The 22020-nt window shown below is 32.1% G+C and overlaps 3 protein-coding genes across 4 annotated transcripts; 2 read left to right on the forward strand and 1 right to left on the reverse strand.

Annotated features, from left to right (window-relative positions):
- Positions 1-525: 525 nt before the first annotated feature.
- LOC103842460 (seco-amyrin synthase) lies at positions 526-5334 on the forward strand. The gene is made up of 16 exons (XM_009119081.2): positions 526-729; positions 838-1023; positions 1119-1208; positions 1303-1488; positions 1666-1750; positions 1832-1998; positions 2278-2469; positions 2559-2672; positions 3178-3420; positions 3572-3664; positions 3764-3820; positions 3908-3954; positions 4053-4374; positions 4534-4614; positions 4742-4825; positions 4925-5334. Exons 1-16 carry the CDS (start codon positions 526-528, stop codon positions 5036-5038), a joined length of 2265 nt encoding a protein of 754 aa, XP_009117329.1. The 3' UTR covers positions 5039-5334.
- A 4061-nt stretch (positions 5335-9395) lies between these two features.
- LOC103842462 (BAHD acyltransferase At5g47980) lies at positions 9396-10703 on the forward strand. The gene has a single exon (XM_009119082.2). The coding sequence runs from the start codon at positions 9396-9398 to the stop codon at positions 10701-10703; it is 1308 nt and encodes a 435-aa protein (XP_009117330.1).
- A 3530-nt stretch (positions 10704-14233) lies between these two features.
- Positions 14234-21772, reverse strand: LOC103842463 (transcription factor NAI1). Of its 2 annotated transcripts, none has more exons than XM_033280807.1 (4): positions 16214-21772; positions 15573-16062; positions 14830-15243; positions 14234-14516 (listed from the first exon to the last, which is right to left on the reverse strand). In XM_033280807.1, the coding sequence occupies exons 2-4, from the start codon at positions 16038-16040 to the stop codon at positions 14448-14450; spliced, it is 951 nt and encodes a 316-aa protein (XP_033136698.1). In that variant the 5' UTR covers positions 16041-16062; positions 16214-21772; the 3' UTR covers positions 14234-14447. The 2 variants fall into 2 exon arrangements, with proteins under 2 accessions (XP_033136698.1, XP_009117331.1); XM_009119083.3 differs by having other exon boundaries at positions 15573-16045; positions 16214-21741.
- Between the last annotated feature and the right edge of the window lie 248 nt (positions 21773-22020).

The following is a 22020-nucleotide window of genomic DNA, read 5'->3' on the forward strand; positions in this document are numbered from 1 at the left end:
ATGCTCTTAATAAAAAAAAGGTATATGACTTCATTCAGATAATTTTGCATGGATTTAGAAAAGATCCATCTTCTACTGCCCCTGTGTTTCTATTATTGTTTCTTAAAATCCATAAAATCTAACTTTCAGCGCCCTACGATATTATTGGAATCACTGTCGCAGATTTATCCAAAATAAAAAGAAGAAAAAATCAATCCCATCAAAATGAATATGCATCACAAAATGATGCTGGCCTCATTTCAGACACTAATTAACGTGGTTGATTTTCAAGATATCCGACGTTCAAATTTAATAAAATTAAAAACGATTTTGGTATGGGTGATTCATTTGAGACACAAATAATTTGTTGGCCATATTTAATAACTTGACAACGAGAAACATATTTTTTGAATGATTTTATAGACATAAATATATATAAAATACAGACTCATTACACCTTTAACAGCAACACTATGGGCATGGTTCAGAAGTATATATAATAGTGGTAGAGATTTCTTAGTTTCTACTTGCACTGTGGGTAGAACTATGTGGAAGCTCAGGATTGCGGCTGAGGCTGGAGATGGCCCTCACTTGTTCAGCACCAACAACTACGTAGGCAGGCAGATTTGGGAGTTTGATGCAAACTCAGGCTCTCCAGAAGAACGTGAAGAGGTCGATAGAGCTCGTCAGAACTTTTCCCTAAACCGTTCTTGTTTCAAGGCTAGTGCTGATCTCCTCTGGCGCATGCAGGTATACCATAAACATTAAATATATGCATTATATGCATTACCACTTTAGATCTTACCCCATTTATATGATATTTTTTCTATTGTCATTTATTTTATTTTATTTACACAGTTTCTGAGAGAGAAGAAGTTTAAACAGAAAATTCCTCAAGTAAGAATAGAAAATGCAGAGGAAATAACCTATGAAGACGCAAGGGCAGCACTGAGGAGAGGGGTACTTTATTTTGCGGCCTTACAGGCTGATGATGGACATTGGCCTGCTGAAAATTCTGGTTCTATGTTCTTCAACGCCCCCTTTGTAAGCTACTCCCACGAGCAAACTCTGTTTTATCATTTATTTTTGGTAGGGAAAAATATCTATATATATATTGATTCTAAAATACAAAACTACAGTTCATATCCTTGTACATCACTGGCCATCTCGAGAAAATTTTCACTCCTGAGCATCGCAAAGAATTCATGCGTTACCTGTATAACCATCAGGTACTTGTAAACATATCTCTCTATTCATCATATGAAAGATAAGATATACATGTTATTTCGTGTTATTCATTTAACCTTCCTTCACATGTACAAGAACGATGATGGTGGATGGGGAATACATGTGGAGGGCCACAGTGTTATGTTCTGTACAGTCCTCAACTACATCTGTCTTAGAATTTTTGGGATGGATCAAGAAAGTGTTTGTGCAAGAGCACGTAAGTGGATCATCGACCATGGTGGTGCCGCGTATACGCCCTTGTTTGGAAAGATTTGGCTTTCGGTATAAATTATTAGTTAGTATGGCCGTATTTTTTTATCAACTAGTATGGCCGTATTTTTTTATCAACCAGTATGGCCGTTATAATTGTTAATTTCAAAAAGTATGTAATAAATTGTCCACAAAACCTTTTTTAATTAGTGGTATTTGGTTTTTTTTTTCTAAATTCAACATGCACAGGTTCTTGGAGTGTATGATTGGTCTGGTTGCAAGCCCATGCCACCTGAGTTCTGGATGCTTCCTTTGTCGTCTCCTTTTAACGGAGGTTCAAAAACTAATTATATGATATGAATGTTAATTAGCACGTCCCCTTAGCTGAAATTGAAATTTATCTGTCGGTATACAGGCACTGTTTGGATTTATTTACGAGACATTTTCATGGCTGTGTCATACTTGTATGGAAAAAAATTTGTCGCTACTCCAACACCTCTAATAGCACAGCTCCGGGAAGAGCTTTATCCTCAGCCATACAGCAAAATCAAATGGAGTCAAGCGCGCAATCTATGTGCAAAGGTAATATAATTATTGTATTGATTAGTCTATCTTTTTCTTGTCAATTCATCTTCCTAACCCTAGATTATTTCTAACCTATGATTTGTTTGCTTTGGCTATCTGATTGCGGAACTACAAAAAAATACTTATTTTCATCAGATATCTATGTGAATTGTAAACATAAGCGTTTATATGTATATGGAAAGGATCTAATTACGATATCTGTTAACATTGTGGTAACAAAATTTTTACATATGTGAATACTATTAATTAACGGACATAATGATGATTATGATGTAGGAAGATCTATACTATCCACAGTCTTTTTTGCAAGATATGTTTTGGAAAAGTGTTCATGTGTTCTCAGAGAACCTCTTAAACCAATGGCCTCTCAACAAGCTCCTAAGACAAAAAGCTCTCCGAAAGACAATGGAAATAATTCACTATCACGATGAATCCACTCGATATATTACCGGTGGATGTGTACAAAAGGTATATTTTTAATTGTGTTTAAATATTAATGCTTTTATATACTGACATCATATAGTTTGACAAAATTTTGAATTTCTTTTTACTGCTAGCCGTTTCATATGCTTGCTTGTTGGGTAGACGACCCAGACGGTGATTATTTTAAGAAACATCTTGCTCGAGTCTCAGATTTCATATGGATAGGCGAAGATGGTCTGAAAATCCAGGTTAGAATTAATTAGTTATTTGCAGGGCGGTTATGCGTTTCATGTATTTACTAAAGACAACAATCGAAAAAGAAAAATGGGCTGGTTTGGTATATATTTTTTGTAAAATGGGTTGTTTTCTTAACCTATTTTTCGTAAAATTAATGGCCGCAAGCTCATACTAGCCTTGTTTGGCGTCAAGACCAGCTCCGGTTATTTGAGTTTTAGTTTTTAATACATTTAGTAGAACCAATATAGACCATCTGCCAATTTACTCTAAACTTAGTTCAATCATAGATACTTGAACTTAGGATAGTGGAACCAATTTAGCGTACCTATCAACTTGCTCTAGAATATAAGGTCAGGTATACTTATTTTCAAAAAAAAAAGAAGACAATAATCGAAATATATATATGCTCGAACTTAGGGTATAGTTTTAGTTTTAAAGTCCTTTATAGTAAACTGGCACATATCAATTGTGACCCGGTCTTCTTTCACGTGAATCAACCCTTGCTTGGTGGTGCAGTCTTTTGGTAGCCAGTTATGGGATACGGCCTTATCGCTGGAGGTCTTGTTAGCTGCTGATATGGATGATGAGATTAGCTCAACGTTGATCAAAGGATACGACTTCTTGAAGAAATCTCAACTGACAGAGAACCCTCCCGGTGATCATAGGAAAATGTTTCGAGAGATAACGAAAGGCGCGTGGACCTTTTCAGACCGAGATCAAGGATGGGCTGTTTCTGATTGCACTGCTGAGAGTCTAGAGGTGTGAATTATAAAATCTTTAAAACAGTTTATAAAAAAAAAACTGTTGTGAAAGAAGTGAGCTGGTTTAATTATGACCATCATGATAGATATCAAAATAAGCAATGTACGTATACTGAGTATTGACAAATGGCATAATTATCATTTATCAGTGCTGCCTAATCTTTGAGAGCATGCCAATGTTGGGTGAGAAAATGGATGCAGAGAAGCTGTACGATGCCGTTAATTTGCTTCTATACTTTCAGGTACCAGATACCCTTTTTTTTAAATCTATGAGTCTCAAATTTGGACCGATCAAGTTAAGTTTAAGTCATAGGTCTCTCATAATATTGTTAAAATGGCAGAGCAAGAATGGAGGTTTAGCTGTGTGGGAGCCTGCTCGTGGGAATACCTGGCTTGAGGTTATGCTACGTACCTATTTATTTTTCCTTATATTATTTTTTTGTTTGGAAATGTGCTCAAGTTGCAGTTCCCTTGTATTAATGTAGTGGCTGAGTCCCGTGGAGTTTGCCGAAGACACAGTCGTCGAGCTAGAGTAAACTCTTACATTTTTCTACTAATTTAGAAAAATCTTGGGTCGGAGCTTTAGTTGAAAAAAAACTGAACTGTGTTGTCATATCCGATATCTTTTAGGTATCTTGAATGTACAGGGTCTGCAATAGTAGCGCTGGTTCGGTTCTTGGAAATGTTTCCAGGCCACAGAAAAGAAGAAGTCGAGAGTTTTATAAGAAAGGGAATCAAATACATTGAGAGTTTCCAAATGCCAGACGGTTCATGGTATGGAAATTGGGGCGTGTGCTTCATCTTTGGAACCTTTAATGCCGTCCGAGGTCTCGTTGCCGCAGGCAAGACTTACAGTAACTGTGATGCTATCGGTAGAGCAGTTCAGTTCCTACTAGATACACAAAATGCAGAAGGTGGATGGGGTGAGAGTTATCTCTCTTGCCCGATTAAGGTAAAAACAAAAATCTCTCAAACTCTTATTCTTCTTAATAAAATGTCAACAATGGAAGTATATGTATAATTTGCTGGCCCAAAAAATTGAGATGTTGTGAATACAGCACAAGGAATGACTTCTATATCCTGACATTATTAATGGTACGGTGGTATGCAGAAATATACCCCTTTGGAAGGAAACAAGACGAATGTTGTGAATACAGCACAAGCAATGATGGGTCTAATTATGGGTGGTCAGGTTAGTGAAACTCAACCAGCACTAATATTAATGACATACATATATTTATATATATATATATATATATATATTTGCTACACACTTATTAGTTCCTATAGTTCTTTATTAAAAAAAATGTTATTTTCAGATGGAGAGGGACCCAAGCCCGGTTCATCGCGCTGCTAAGGTGTTGATTAATTCACAGCTGGAGAACGGTGATTTCCCACAACAGGTGTGACTTTTGTTTTTATGTGTTTTCTTTTCTCTTTTTCAATCATATTCCAGAGTTCATTGCTCATACGCATGACAAATTTCTGCCAAAACTATGCAGGAAATAATGGGAGTGTTCAAGATGAATTTGTTGCTACATTATCCAACCTATAGGAACATTTTCACTCTCTGGGCACTCACCTATTATACCAAGGCCCTTCGTCTGCGTATGTAATTACTTTTGTCACGCTTGAATCTCATCATCACCACGTACTCTTTTGCAATGTATACAAAAGTCTTTGCTTCTATCACAAGAAACAAGATGAAAGATCCACATAGATTCCTCATCTCATTCTCGTTTGTCATCATCATCCGCTCCTTCCATGCCTCAAGGCCATAATTTCGGTTATCTTGGTTCTGGTTACGCCTACCACCAATTACCAAACTAGTTTTCGTTTAACCCGTAATACTGCATTTGGTTCTTTTTCAACTAAATATGTGAATAAATAAGTTGCATTTCGGTTTGTAATATTCAGGTTTCTAAAACTGGGTCTACTAAAGGCTCTTGTGAACTTTATTTTACACCTCTAAATTTGAAAATCATTTAACCAAAATAGTTTTTGGATAATTCTCAAAAATACAGCTAGAAGAAGTTTATGTTCCAAATGTAACATCACAGGTATTATTTTTCCAAAAACCACCATTAGAATAATGTTTTTTCAAAAATACCATAAAACTGAACCCAAACTAATTTAAACCATAAAAACTAAACGCTAAACCAAAAAATTAAACCCTAAAGCTCTAAATTAAACTTAAAGTGCAAAATACTAAACAATTTTAATGTGAATGTAATAGACACCCTGGTTTTTTTTAAGGTTGGTTAATTATGCTATTAAACCAATGAAAAACATTAAATAGACGGTTTTACAGCCAATAAGTTTACATGCTTTATAAAGATTACGTCTGATTGAACCAAGCTTGAACGTATGAGATTTATGTCTAACAGTACTTCTTGAATCATGTTGAAGATCTCATGTAAACTTTTTTTTAAATATTATGCCTAATTTTTCTTCTTTAGGATTTGAAACTCATATTTTCTGATACAAAACTATTAATGAATTCTTAGTCAAACCCATTGATTAAGGGATTTCGACAAATTTATGTAATGGTCTAATCTATGAAAAAAATTCTATGATTTGAAAAAAAAAATGTATATCACTTATGAAGATTGAATGGAATCTTTATAATTTTCATATTTTTATTTTTACAAAATAGTAAAATACTATTTTTTCATGATTCACAATTTTATTTATTTTGTGATTTTAATTATTTTTATTTTATATTTAAAACTGTTTGTATATTTAATAAATATTAGTAATGTTAATTTTTTTTTAAAAAAATTTTGTCTCTCTTATTTGAATTTTTTATATTTATATTTTGATTAAAGTTTCCAATTGTAGTTATCTTTATAGTTTAATTTAAGGTGTTGCTCCTTAAATTAGCTTGGAGTTAGAGAAGCTTATATGGTTGATAGTGGGATGGTCGTGGGTCACATATCTGATCTGTTGATGGCTTTTTTACTCCCACCGGCTCCTTACCGGTTGGGAGATAAATGTTGTTTGAGTTAGTCTTTTTCTTGCAGGAAGTTTGAGTTACTAATCTTATGAAGACGAGTTTCCAGCACTCGCCCAATACCACCGACCTCTTACTCATACTACAATCGCAGTCCATTTTTGTGTGGAACGGCCACCTATCGACCAAACAGGTTACTTCGTCATACACTTTTCACTATGTTAATTGCAATTTGCTTTTATTTACTGTTTGAAATCTTCTTCGTTAGTTCCCAAAACTAAATAATGACAAATCTACAGGCTGGCGATAAGAGGAACACATGGAAAGCGCAATACACGCATATTGATATGCAAATCATTTGCTCCATGTGAACAAATGCCAAATAATATATTTCCAAATAAGATAGAATCATATATGCGTTAATGTCAAATAATATAGTATTTCCTTAATAGTGTATGATACATTTAAAAAAACACTATCGTGCAAAACACATAATCACCAAGTACGACAAACCTCTATGACTATTTAAAATTAATTTGTCTAGTTGTATGCGATTCGATCACCTGTTAGCTTATTCTCCAAGTTTGTTATTATTTAATCTACTTCATCAAAAATCTCTATCTCATAATTGTTGTTTAAAAAATGATCTTTTAACTGAAAAAACTCAATATATTACTCTTTTTATTTTAGTTTCATTATCATTTTAGGTTTATGCAAACAAATTAAAGAAATATTTAATTTTGCTTATTTCTAAAATAAAAATATAATTATCCATAATCTCTGAAGCGCTGCAAATTTTGTGACATTTCGGATTGGTTGTCTTGTATTTCTAAATATTAGTTATTAATTCATTTTTAATATTCTTTGATATTATTATATTCAAAATAAAAAAAAATATAGATTTTAATTAAGAAATACAAATTAGCAATAAATGTACTCTAACAAACACACAAGAATAGATTATCTATGTCAACCTTTCGAAGTTTGATTACGAAAATTAATGAAAAATGAACACGAAAAATAATGAAAAGGAAAAATTGAGTAATTTAAGTGTGTGATTTACTTTAGATAATTTTGAATGGATTTACAAGATTCATCTACCACTACCCAATGTTTACTTTTATTGTGCCAAAAGTTGGATATCGTCATTATATATAAGATTGGAATCACTGAGAATCAAATCACAGATTTATAAAAAAAAACAAAAGAAAAATCAATCGCAAAAGAATAAACAAAATCATACTCGAGTCATTTAATATAAAAAAAGGTATGGACCACTCCATTTATTTTTCAGTTTTTTTTTAATCCTTTGCTGGTGTGAAAGTTTGAACTACTTAAAAGACTTCTCTTTCCAATTTTTTTATTTGACGTTTTGAAAGTGTGCAAACAGATTAAAAAATATATTTAATTTTAGAAATTAACTAAGAAAATCATCATTAACTATCTAACTGATCATAATTTAATCAATATAAAAATAATCTACAGAATATAAAAAGTCACATAGCATAAAATTAATAAATATTAATTTAAATTTAAAAGTAATTTGTCATCTAAAAACATCTCCAAAACGTCATCTATTAAAAAACAAAAAGAATATTAATAGAAATATATGATACGTACTATTTTATGTGAACAAAACTCGATTATGTTTTGAAAACGCAAAGGAATTTTTTTTCTAATTTTTTAAAAAGCTTTTGTAAATAAATAAATAAAATGGGGATATTTTGCAAAGAGCCAAGACTTAGCATTTGCGCATACTAATTTTAGACGAAGTCTTTTTTTTTTACAACATTTGTTTGCTATAAATATGGTCCCAATCATATATGGTACGTTGGAGGTGATCATTTTGATTCATGAGATTAATCTTGGTAGATTTTTAATTTGAATTTTTTTCTCTGGATGAATCTGAGTTGGAAGACGTTATGTTTAGTGAAGCTAAGAAAATGAGATTGAAGATGATGTTATTAATATTTGACCAGTAGTTATAATTTTATCACTTTTATCATTAGTTAAGCTACTTAATATTTAAGTATTAAATTTGTGTATTTTGAATTTTTTATTTAACTTTGATGTTTAACTCTTATTTATTTCGTTTATTTACACTGAATGGTGGTTATTTGTTAGCTTGTAGATAGACCAAAAAGAAGAAAATACTTGTACTCACATAATCACATACTCTTTCGGTTCATGAAAGTAAGATTTTATAGATTTATTTTTTGTTCTAAAATGATAGATTTTCTAAAATTTTAAAGTATTTTTAGTAGTTAATGTTGAAAAATTATATAATTTTAAAAAATATTAATTGAAAATATTTGAATTGGTTAAATACTATTAGTTGGTATTTATTGAAAAATGTATAGTAAAATAAATAATAAATTCAATTGTAAAAAATTAATTGTTTACTTAATATACGTGAAAATCTTTATTTTGGAAACATAGAGAGTATTAATAAATCATATATAAATATATTTACAGACGTTTCCAAAACCTTTACATTCCTAAATCTTTTAATACTCAAAAGTCTTTGAAAAATAAACGTAGAAACCTAAAATTTGTAACTAAGTAGTATTTATATATCTTGGGTATTTTGAAGAAAATAATCAATATATAACTTTGGTGGGGACAAAATTTCAAATCTGCGATTTGATTCGGGTTGATGAATCCAAAACCTACTGACCAAATTTCTCACGAATTTTCATCTTGGTTATCTGGAAAAAGGATCAATGGATCCATATCTTCTTTTGCAACTTCTTCTTCGATCACCATAAATATTCTCGGATCTAAACTTGTATCTTGAAAGTTAAAAGAAATTTTAAAAATAATCTAAATGTCAATGTTTACCATACATAAATTTGTAAGTCAAATATATATATATATATGTAAAAAATATTTATAAAATATAAACTTGATATCTTTAAATTAAAGATAATAACAGCTAATTGTAGGTACTCTATAAATAAGAAAGAAAATACTCTTGAGAGAGGTCAAAGCAAAAAAAAAAGAAAAAAAAAAGAAGTTCAATGGAGAAGATGAGCGTAGAAACCATAAAACCTTCTTCGGCAACTCCACAATCTCTCCGTACTCTCCACCTTTCCACTGTTGATTACAGGATGCAGTCAGTGTACACATACGCATGTCTTTTCTACACCAACGATCCCTCAATCCCGCGAGAAGAAACCACCCAGAAACTGAAGACTTCTCTCTCCCAAACCTTAACCAGCTTCTACCCTTTCGCCGGAAGAATTAACGGCCTAGCTGTTGACTGTAACGACGAAGGAGCCATATTCATCGAAGCCACTCTCGGCAACTCTACACTCTCTGCCTTTCTCAACTCCCCCGCCCCAGATTCAAATGAGATTCAACAAACTCTGCTTCCTCTCCACCATGTCCCTAAAACAAGCGAGGCCTCTATAACGTGGCCTCTTCTCCTCGTGAAGGCGAGTTACTTCCAATGTGGAGGCATGTCCCTCGGGATCTGCATGTCCCATAAGCTCGCAGACGCAGCCTCCTTGTCAGCCTTCATACGGGCCTGGGCTGCGACCGCTCGAGGAGAGAGCGGCACGGTGGGCAAACCTGAGTTCGCGGGGGTAAACGTATACCCACCACCACCACCTCATGACGCCTTCAAAGTTGCTGAGGTACACAAACCTAAGATAACAGGTGTGACTAAGAGATTCGTTTTCAGCGGGTCAAAGATAGATGAGCTCAAGGCCAAAGTCGCACAACCACGGCCTACTCGGGTCCAGTGCGTCACTGCTCTTCTATGGAGGTGTGTCTGCGCTGCTGCTGCATCCAAGACAACAACGTCTACGAAAGTGCTGTTCCAACCTGCTAACTTGCGCACTAAGATACCTTCTTTACTGTCGGAGAACCTAATAGGAAATCTCATCCACACTAGCATGACTTCAAGTCGAAAAGGGGAGGAGATCGATATTCAAGAAACGGTTAAGGAGTTACGGGAACGGGGGGAGGAGTTGACCAGTCTTGTTCAAGAAAATGATGGGTCCACCACGGCGCTCGGTTCTAAATTGTTAGTTAAAATGTTTAATGATTACTCCAAGTTAAGCAACGAGCCTGGCGACTCCATGTACGCGGTGACTAGCTGGTGCAGGATGCCGTTTTATGAGGCTAATTTTGGAAAGGGATGTCCTGTTTGGGTTGTCGGAAACGTGGCTCCTCGACTCGAATTAGTGACGATGCTCTTAGATTCCAATGACTTTAAAGGGATCGAAGCGTGGGTGACATTGTCTGAAGAAGACATGCTTTCATTCGAACAAAACCCAGAACTTCTTGCCTTTGCTTCTCCCAATCCTGCTGTCATTTTCTAAATCATATCTATATTTCTTTCCAACTACTCCTGTCTTCTTCTTTTGTTCTTGACAAATCTTTGTGTGTTTTGTTGTTTGTGGCTCGTGTTGCTTTCTCTGGTTAATTCGTGCCCCCAACAATTAGCATTGTAATGATTCACATATATACTTGAATAAAGAATTTGCGGGAGAACACATTTCATAACTCTAATGTAACACCAGTCCCTGTCATGTGTTCATATCACACAATGACTCAATAGAAGGGTGTTAGCTAAACCTTTTTTTGTACATCTCCAGAGACTGGATCTATGTAAACTAACCATATATAACATCTCCAGAGACTGGATCTATGTAAACTAACCTTTTTATCAAAAAATATAATATAGTATAATCAAGTTGTGTGCATTAATGATGGTTATACCACTTACAATTCATTATGTGCTTCTTAGAAAGTCCACTTAATGAGAAATATTCAACCAATAAAATGATGCCGTGTCAGCCTCTTTGCCATGTATGTGAACCAGAAAAAGCGTTAATACTTCTTCTTAATTAATAATAAACATGGACAAATGATGGAAGGCATGATTGCATAATCCCGTGATAGAGCAACATAGAGGCATTTTAAAGGAGATAGAAGTTTTTGAGGTCTCAGATTTTGTGCTTCTTTCAAATAACCAGAATTTGAAATTATAAACCTCTTTCATATATTATTCGGATAACTTGCACACAGGGCCGGGCATGATATTTGCTAGACTAGAAGTAAAGAAAAAAACTAGCCCATAATTTTAATAATATAGTATAGTATTAACTAAAAAAACCGAAACACTCAGCAATTCGAATCAGGGACGCTTGGAGTTAAATCATTTAACAACTGCATGAACCATCTCGGTTACCTAATAATTTGAACATCGGCTCTAAAACAAATTGTATACTCATCAGTCCTGAAGCATATACTTGATCAGCTTGTATCCTAGCCTGACCATAATGTTGCCTAATGTTGCTCACACAACAACAATAACCCAAGTAAAGTCCAGTCTGCACAAATATCCCAACTAACAAACTTTGGGTTCAAAAAATACAAAAAATTGCTACATTTTGCCGGCCGGACAAATACCTATTATGTAATGATTCTCATTCAGTCTTTGGGTGAACTCATTTACATTTGAAACATTCACTTTATAACATATGCTGTCACAGAAATATGAGATTCAAACTGAAAAAATCTAATACGAAAAAAAAATCCATATCTGAAGCTGTAATAATTCAAGAGTATAGGGTGTTGAGAGTGATTTGTGGCATCTCATCTACAGTCCCTTCTCTAGTCTTTTTCTTTAGCCTTGAATTGCATATAAACTTTGTTTTACTCTACACACAGGTCACTGAACTTCCCTTCTTCGCATCAAAGGTGCGTTTGGGACGATGTGGGATCGATCAAGTGTACGGTCTCGGACCACTGAACGAGAGGTAAAAGTTGAAATCTTGTTCCATGTTCATATCGGTGTCTTACTAAATTGATCAGGATGGGATTAGACAAGGCAAAGAAAGAGCTTTCAGGGAGTATTGCAAAAGGTGTTACCTTTGTGAAGAAGTAAGAGAGTTGAGATTGTTCACTTTGGAAATTATAAGAGCAATGCCTCACGATAAAATGTCTTGCGAGTAGTCTGATCTTTAAACAATAAGGGCCAGCATGGTATCTCACCCCATCCCTTAAACCCCTCATGAACCAAGATTTTTTTAAGGCTATGGGAACCCGAAGCTTTGGTCCATAATCTCCTCCAGTATCCCAAGTCGGCAAAGAAAAAAAAAAAGTTAAAAACAATAACACTCTACCAAATGTGGTTTGAAGTTACAGCACAAAAGAACTAACGCTCTTGCTGTCTTGCACTATCACTAGGCCAATCAATACTTTAAGTAACTGAGATGATAAGTTGCAGTCGATCTGCAAAAGACCTAGATAGTACAAGAGGTACTTCAAAAGTTTTAATGGTTATATATGAACCATTTTATAGACCAGAAGCTTACATACTAGATCTTGACCCGCACATGTAAAACGTGCATGAGTATCAATTTCCCAAAACGTGCATAATTTTGGTAACATTTCACGCATTCATGTAAAAGTTTTGGCTTCAGATTATAATGATGTTGTAGATGACTGACTACATATAATTTTTCTTCTTCTTAAGAATGATTTAAGTAGCTACTTCTTACTTTATATGATTAATGATAAAATAAATAGTCAGGATTTCTAAATATTAAATTAAAAGAAAACTCAATCAGCAAAAAAAGAAAAAAGATATGTCTAGGTGGTGGTTTAGTGGTTCTTTAGAGTTTATATCTGAAAATGATAATTACGTCTTTCAAACAGTATTATCAATGGTTAATATCGGACACAGGAGATATTTAGTTTCAAAAGTCAAAACTTTTGAAGTTTATAAAAAACGCCAAAAATTTTAGACTCCAGGTCAAGCACCCTGCAAACACTAAATAAAGAATGATGTGTTCTATTTTCGAGTAGCTTTGTTCATGTATAATGTTCAAAATAGATGGCACATTGGGCTTGGTTTTTATCACGTGAACACGTAATATTGCATATATACAAACCGGATATTTATCCAAAATATGGATATCGGAGGGAGGGGAATCCAGATTCAGAAGGATCATGTATATCCAAATAGTGAAATTTTAAGTTTGGATGTTCAAATTAGCATTTGAAACTATTATTACTTTTAAAGTACTTTAATTAAAATATATACAATATTGCATATATAAATAATAAATTTTTAGTTTTAGTTTTTTTTATCGACTTTTACAGTGTCAATATTGCAAAAGCTGGTCATTCTTCTGGTTCCGAAACTATCTTCATCAATTGAGAACAATCCATTGCAAACGTAACCTGAAATTGACGTAAGTTTCTCATGCATTCATATTGTCCAGAGTAGTGCTTCCATTTCCGCATAAAGAGAAGATAGGCTAGCCCGAACATTCCTCGCCCCCAACAATCCAGCAAATCCTTCTAGCGTACTAAGTCATCCTTGTCCGAAAATAATAAAGTTCTAGTTTCCTTAACTTTTAATATTTTTATTATATTTTATTTTCAAAATATTTTATTTAATAAATAAAAATTGTTGATTTGTTATTTTTAATTTTAAAAAAATATAATTTGGATTTAGATATCAGTGAGTGTTCAGATATCCAAATTCCAATTTTCAAAATCCTAAGATTTGTATATGAGTAATAATTTCACAAATTTGACTGATCCTTATCCAAATATTCTAAAATATTCTGAATATGCTGTCTGTTCCTTCCCTAAGAATATTAATACCATAAATTCACTTAATATCATGTATATTAAGAAAAATCATAAGATGATATCCAAACTTAAACCAATTTTAAAATATGTGGACCACCTAATTTTTCTGTCTTTTTCTGGGTCAGACGTGGACAAGTATCTAGATAGGTCATTAATAATAAGTCATACCAATGCTATTTGATTTTAAAGCTTAGTTCTAAATTCATAATCAAGCTGAGATATCTTGTTCCTCAGAAGCCAATTAAAAAAAAATCTTCGATCTTCATTATCAAATCAAACCATTGATATTGGGAAAATATCAAGCCAATGATACATCCATCACTGGGTACACAGACACAAACACTAATCCAACTATTACAACTCAACAAATCCCATATCTCATGCCTCTGCTTTTATTATCCAACTCAACGTAACGGGTTTCTTTTTGATGACTAACGTAACGGTTTTGCCCAATATTATTCCGCTAACGCAAGTCTTATGTTCTTCACAACATCTTCAATAGGTCGAGAAAATTTGTTGTCCATCTGCAAATGTATTACAGATTTTTTTTAAAATACACTTTTGGATACAAAACTCAATATGCTAAAATAAAATAGTACATACACTTTTCATAATATAAGTTATTCTATATAATATATATAGATGTTTTAAAATGTAAGTTAGTTTCATATTTTCTATGTAACTTTTGTATTTAATCATTAAATATTTTATGTGTTATGATTTAGTTAAATATTTAATTTTATGTATGATATTTTTTTTTTTAAAATTGAATAATAATTATAATTTTAACTAAAATTTATTATGAAATAAAAAGAATATAAAATATATAGGTTTTACCTTAGAGAGAATGGTGATAACGAGAGTTTTACTTCCAAAGGGTAAAGTAAAACTATTGACTACTTCAAGACGAAACTTTTCTAGTGAACTCAAGATCTTAACTAAACACCCTTTGTTTTTTTCACAATGGATCCTAATCAGCAAATCTCTGTCTGAAACTCGTGCTTCGATCATAGGCATTGTCTGCTTCAAGATGGAAACTTCATCTAAAGAAGAAGACGGAGGAGAAGCTGCTGAACAAGTTGAAGAATAAGATGAAGAATCATCTTCCACATACACTTGAGATCTCTTTACCAATATAACCGATTGGTCCATTTTCTTGGTTCCAACTCGCTCTTCCTCCAGCTTCTTTACGCGTTCTTGAAGTTGTTTCAAATGTTTAATCGCGTCTTCAAGAACGCTTGCTTTATCAGCCTAATTAATTATAAATATTGTGTTTATGATCATCCTTAAAAGACATCGCATTCAAGATTTGACGAGGAGCATGACCCACCAAAGATTTAAACATTTAACTGTTTACGAGGAAAATTAAATAAAAGAGAACATTTTAAGATTTGAAAAAGAAAGGTTTATAAAATGCAAACGCAGACGCAAGTATAAATTTATCCTTCTATTTAAGTTTGGATCTTATGCTTAGAACTATTAAAGGAACTTTTCGGAAAAAAATAATAATATTAAAAAATTAAATAAATATGTCAAATAAATAATTGAGGGCTAAACAAAACAAAGACATGGTTTCTGACCTTTTTGAGGCCAGGAAGAAGAGCAGAGAGAGCAATCAAACGTTCATTGAGCTTTTGTCGACGTTTACGTTCAGCCAAAACATGTTCTTTCAATAGATGTGGCTCTCTTTTTCCTCCATTATTACCACACTCTTTTCTTTTGGACCCAGCATTCTGATTCATGTTTGCTTGGTTGGAGAAGTTAAAAGATGTCTCGACCAAGTTCATCGTCGGGTCTGGAGCCCCGAACGAGATCACTTGCGGCGTTGTGAGCGAACCAGAAGAAGAAGATGATGATGGAGAAGAAGATGTTGAGTTGACTTTCAGTTGCTTTGTAGGTCTCTCGGGTATCAACATGAACCCGGATTCGGATCCAGAACCCTGATGATCCGTGGTTTCTACTGGCACCACCGGAAAATCGGATTCCCAATCATCAATCAAGTACTCGTCAGTGTCCAGCATCAAATCCGTAAAGCTTGAATCTTCCATATTGCCTGAGGAATCACAAAAACTTTAACTTATTATTAACTCTTTTTTCAAGAATAACTTTCTTTTCTTGATATCAGAAATCAAGCAAGCAAAGTAACCATGAAAGTATAGAATCTGGATAAGAAACAAAAGCAAAAAGAAAAAAACAAGCTTAAAAGAAAGCATATACTTACTTTTGTTTTTTTTGGTAGTAAGTATTATGTCTTCGTTTTGTTATCTGAATGAGAATGTGAATGTGGATGTGGACTAGTGAACGCTTTATAGTGGTTTTGGACTCAACGCGGCTTCATAATGTTTTGTGCATGTATTGATTTGAGTAATGATAGTGTTTGATTTTTTTTATTAGTTAGTATTATATAATATCGGCTTGAAAAGAGCATATGGGTTAAAAGAAATGTATAGTTCTTTTATGAAATTGGCTGACGAGTCGCATGTCCAAAATACCACAATATGGAGCAACCGGTTACCCAATTTGGTAGATTTTGCTTTTTGTTTTTGATAAACTATCGAGAGATCTTGTTTTTTGGAAAACAAAAATATGTATATTTAATTGTAAAAAGTTGATTTGCACATCTGAAGAAGCAATAGATATAATAACTATTTTTTTGAAAATACATTTTTGTGATATTTTTTTGTTGAATAGATGATTTTATTAACGGTTACGATTTACGAGATAGATAAATTTGTTTCTTGTTATTTTTTTATGTTAAATATACCTTCCATTCTACGAAAATAGTAGTTTTGAGATTTTTATTTATTTTACAAAGATTGTTGTTTTGTATTTTCGATCCAACTTTATATTTTTATCCATTTTGTCTATATTAATTTAAACAATTACTATATCTAATAATTTTTTTATAAAGTTTTTATTAAAGTAGGATTATTTTGGTCTTTTAATTTTATTTTAAAGTTTGTGGAAACTTTAAAACTACAATCTTTTTATTAAATAAAGAAAAATAAATTATCTAGTTTGCTTGTAATCTCATCCGATAAACTTTCATCACATGAAAATAAAGTACAATAACATGTTATATCAAAAAGAGTCACAAAAGTTACTTTCGTCATTGTAGTTATTTACATAATTAGAAAGTCTATATATTGCTATATACTTTAATTTATCTTTCACCTCTTTAATTTAGTGTTATAAAATGCAGTATACATACTCTCTTCGTTTTTTAATATAAATTGTTTTAGATAAACTTTTATGTTTCAAATTATATGAATTTTTTGGTTTTCTATGTAAAATCTATTAACACTTAATGTTATATGACCAATGATAATATACTTTATATTTTATTATTGGTTGATTTGTGGTTAGATAAATAATTAATGATGTTTTTGTTAAGAAAATAGAAAAAAATAATGATTTCTTAATATACGTGCACAATTATAAAATAACTTATATTAAAAACAGAGGGAGTAGATGTTTAGGCGGCGACTAAATAGTCACGCTTAATAATTTTATGTTATAGAATATTTTATATGAATTTAAATAAATAGACGTACATAATAACATTTAAGTGGATATTATCCGATTGCGAACATGTAAACAGATTTCAACCATTTATATTCAAAATTGAAATACTAGTCTTGTTATATAGATATTATTTTTACTATTTATCTTGTGTATTTAAAACTGCTAATTTATTTATTTTTTGAAATAAATTTAAATTTATATGTTTTTCTATCGTTATGTATTAAACATGAATTATTTTTATAAGTTAACATCACGTATAGGCCCTAATCATGTATACATGAAACTATATTTCTCTTAATTTTCTAAAAATTAATATATTATATTACTTTTAATGTCAGTAACTATATATTTTATATAGTGATTGCACACTATATATATCCGTCGATGCTTTGTTTAGGCACTAGACACTAGAGACTCATATGTACCGTCTAGCGATCGTTTAACACGTCTTATGACACGGTATCTACCAAATTGATTCAAAATTAAAAATGGGTACTATGTATCGTTTTGGATGAACTTGGAATTAATGCGTAGAGATCTGAGCAGCTACAGATGCGATGAGATCTGACATTGGAAAACTAACATTAAACGTTTGATTTTTTTTTTATAGTAGCTTCATACAATAAATGTATCTCTTTTCTTTTTGATCAAACAATAAATGTATCTAACTTGAGATATTTTTTGAGGGTCTACGACTTTGGTAAAGCATGGCGGAAGAATCAGATAATGTCTATAAAAAAGCATATGAAATATGGTTGAGTGATAAAATATACATACAAACAATAACTGAAAATTTTAGCTGTTAAAATTAGAAGTGTTCAATCTAGACGAGTTCGATTTTTTGAATCCATAGAGTTTGAATAATGATGACTATTATATAATTTCTTTAAGAAAAATTAAAGATTATATAACTCCTTAGCAAAAAAAAAAAGACTATATAACTCCTACTTGTTTGTGCAATAATATGAGGCTCCCGTTGAATCTGTCTGGACAATAATTAATAAATAAGAATGATTTTTAATAATTGTGACATTATAACATCCACATTATTTCTCATATTTGTGTGGACCGATGCAAAGACCTATAGTTAGTTGTGTATAGATTACAAATTTTTAATCTTTTACTTTGTGTCTAATACTTTCGAATTTGCGATGGACCAGTGGGGAGAGGACGTTTAGCATGAGGGTCATGCGAACGTACCTACCGGATATGACAAATATCCGGAACGGCCGTGGATTTTGCATAATCAAGTAGCCAAGAGTTAACAAAAAAGAAAATTAAATCAAGAAAATTGTATACGCTTAGAGAATCTTAAGATATAAATTTAGAGAAATTCACACCTGATCAAATGAGCAGAGCTATCGTCAGTCATTCGAAATCGCATCTTATCTCTGAATACTCCACAACATCAAAACTTGAACGATTTTTTTTTTTTGAGAAAGGGCTTTTGAAAAATTATTCAGACGTTGGTATCTTATTCATGGCAGTTGATAGATAAAACATTATATATTTTTCTTTATTTCACACTCTGTCTACCAACTGTAAATGATCATAAATTTAAGTTAATAAATTTGAAATTTCACCTAAAATTAAAAATTTAAGAGGTAAGAAGACAAGATCATTTTTACCAAATTAGGTTTATAAACTTTTTATGATTTTTTAAAAACAAATATGTAGTTGACCCCACATCATATGTCCAATTTAGAAAATTTGAGTAAAAGCGGTGAACGGTTGGTCAACGTATAAATGTTTAGTGTTTTTAGACTAGCGATTTGTAAACCGTTAGACTAAAGCCGCTGTGGAGTTCATACATATTTTGGTTAGCACTTTCATGATATGATGTTGGGTCAACTAATTTGTTAAAAGAAATTATGACGCTGTGCAGACCAACGTATTTGCTGTCCACACCTCCTATGATCAAATATTTATATCTCTTTGCTTTGATACGCTCTACTTGTTTCTGAATTTTCAAAATAGCCACTTTAAATATGTTGTAAATAAGTAAATGTATGCAAACTCTTAAGCTTATATGTATATTAAAAGATTAATTAGGATAACCTAAAAGGGTTAAAACATTAACAACATATAAGATATAAATAATCGGATTAACAAACAATTAAAATTAACGTTAACCTTACATATTTTAGGAATACTGATGATACTCCATTTGCAAACGATTTTTAGATTTAGTTTTATTACACTCATGAGTTGCATAATCCGCACTTGCACTTGTCACGTTACTTCTTACACATATTATTATTATTATTATTATTGCTCTTTCGTTTCAGTTTAAGCGGTGTTTTAGTTTTTTTTTTCACTTTAGCTAATAGTTTTACATTTCTATGTAAACATTAAATGTAATTTCATGTTTAAAATTATTTGTATTCTGGAATATAATTTATATTTGTTGAATTAGCTGTAGTTGTTATTATTTTTAGGTAAACGAAATAAATTGAATAAAATTTGTATTTAATTAATCGGTAAAAACTTTAAAAACTAATTATTTTGAAACAGAGAGATTATTATTATTATTATTATCATCATCATCATCATCATCATCATCATCATCTTAGGTACTAAATGCTGAGTTTTATGATAATTCACAAATAAATGAACAGCTTCCCTAAAGGATTATACTAATATATTGAAATCCTTATTCGCAAGATTTATTTTTTTTACACCAAAAAACATATGAATTGAACATGTATTTGCATCCAATTTACATGTGGTTCTCCATTTCTACGTATACCGGTTTTTTTGTTAGTGAAAAATTTCATCAAAAAACACTTACACATTAGACAAGTATGTATGAAAGCCATAAATATTTTTAACTGGGGTCATAATATATAAATTTATGTATATATTATTATTACAGAAATATATATTTTTTCTTACAAAATTAGAAAGAACATATAAATATTTATACATAATTAGTGGGGTCAAATACTATATTTTAACTAAATATTACAATAATTTTCAAGAAAATACACCAAAATTTTTTTCTCCAATTTTAGTGGAGTCACCTGACCCCACACTCCCCTCTCTACCTAATGTATGTATACGTATACATAAAACACAATGGTCGAATCCAGTTCCTCAGAGATAATGATAAAGCTCATCTTGTGAATTTATAAATAATCGACCCAACGCCAGTCTGTACCTTACACATCAATCTTAGTTGAGAAACAACCACATCCACACAAATTGATTGTGTCATTATTTTATTGTGAACCGATAATTCTGAACCAAATCTTGAATAATATCTAGAATTCCAGGAAGAATCGAATATTTTTTGACAATCAGTCGTCTCATTCATATTAATTATTCGAAACTACATATAAAACTTGCTAAATGATATCTATGTCATCGCTACAAAAAAAAATTCAGAAAGCTTTACATTATGACATACTTTTAGTATTTCCTTTTACAGTTTGAGGTACTTTAAACTTTGAACTGTTAAAGTAGATTTTTGGGTTAAAGTATCGTGACTAAATGAGAGAGAAAAATTCATTAATTGTGGCTAACAGATCGGTTGGTGTGTGTTCTGGGAAACATGTCTGTTGCAAAAATTCACTCAGGTAGTTTGTAATCTGGCCGAAAGACTCACCGGTAACTTTTTGTCAAAAAAAAAAAGACTGACCGGTAACTAACCAAGAAGAAAAAGTGGAATAATATCAATCTTGTGATTTAGAATTCTAAACAACAGAAAAGATAAATGTAAAATAAATGAAGAAACGTCTAATCTTTTATTGTTAATCGATATATTATGAATTTGCATGATTTTAACTATCATTGATGTATATAATTGATCATTTAGAATAGCATTTAGAGATCATTAAGTTGCATTTTCATGTATAAATCCATATCAGGTGTTGCAGATGCCATTTAGTGAGTTTGGAGCATTTAGAGCTTGATTTGACAAAAGAAGTGATTTTGGTCAAGAAACGAAATAGAGCATAAGTGTCCCAATGGCTTAATGCCTTCACAGCGGCCTAAAGGCCATGCCGCAAAGCCGCTGAGAATCCTAGGTGACATTACCTCATTTCAGCCAAGTGTTGGAGCGGCCTATTGCAGCGGTTAAGCTAAACCGTAGAGTTTTGGTGTTGATCGTGCGTGAGCTGACTCGGCTTTGTGCAGCGGTTGCGGAGACCACAACTAAGGAATCATCAAGAACCTCAAGAAGAAGTGTTGCAGCGGGCATACGGCGCACCACGAGGCTGCTGTGAGCCTCCATGAAGTCAACATTTGGAGTTTGACCATACTCTTTTTACCATTTTATCCTCGTGTATTAAGCTAATATAAATACATTTGAGTATTTGCACTCTACACACAAGCTTTATGTCTTAATTAGGTAGATACACATTTAGAGTTTTTCTCACTTTGTTCAAAAATTTTAGGACGCTTATACCCCTATTACCTTTCCATTGGTTACTGTGAAGTTATTGCAAACATATATTTTTCTGATAATTCAAAACAATCCGAAACTTTTGCAGTCACACAAGT

This window comes from Brassica rapa, chromosome A09, assembly GCF_000309985.2.
Source record: "Brassica rapa cultivar Chiifu-401-42 chromosome A09, CAAS_Brap_v3.01, whole genome shotgun sequence".
Lineage (NCBI taxonomy): Eukaryota > Viridiplantae > Streptophyta > Magnoliopsida > Brassicales > Brassicaceae > Brassica > Brassica rapa.

Excerpts from the sequence above, each read along its gene's own strand:
- LOC103842460 (XM_009119081.2), top strand. The coding sequence starts at position 526 with ATGTGGAAGCTCAGGATTGCGGCTGAGGCTGGAGATGGCCCTCACTTG. Across the intron at positions 3,821-3,907 it reads GTGGGAATACCTGGCTTGAG|TGGCTGAGTCCCGTGGAGTT; the intron begins GTTATGCTACGT and ends GTATTAATGTAG. Across the intron at positions 4,615-4,741 it reads GTCTAATTATGGGTGGTCAG|ATGGAGAGGGACCCAAGCCC; the intron begins GTTAGTGAAACT and ends TGTTATTTTCAG.
- LOC103842462 (XM_009119082.2), top strand. The coding sequence starts at position 9,396 with ATGGAGAAGATGAGCGTAGAAACCATAAAACCTTCTTCGGCAACTCCA.
- LOC103842463 (XM_033280807.1), bottom strand. The coding sequence starts at position 16,040 with ATGGAAGATTCAAGCTTTACGGATTTGATGCTGGACACTGACGAGTAC. Across the intron at positions 15,244-15,572 it reads TTCTTCCTGGCCTCAAAAAG|GCTGATAAAGCAAGCGTTCT; the intron begins GTCAGAAACCAT and ends ATAATTAATTAG. Across the intron at positions 14,517-14,829 it reads TTATCACCATTCTCTCTAAG|ATGGACAACAAATTTTCTCG; the intron begins GTAAAACCTATA and ends ATACATTTGCAG.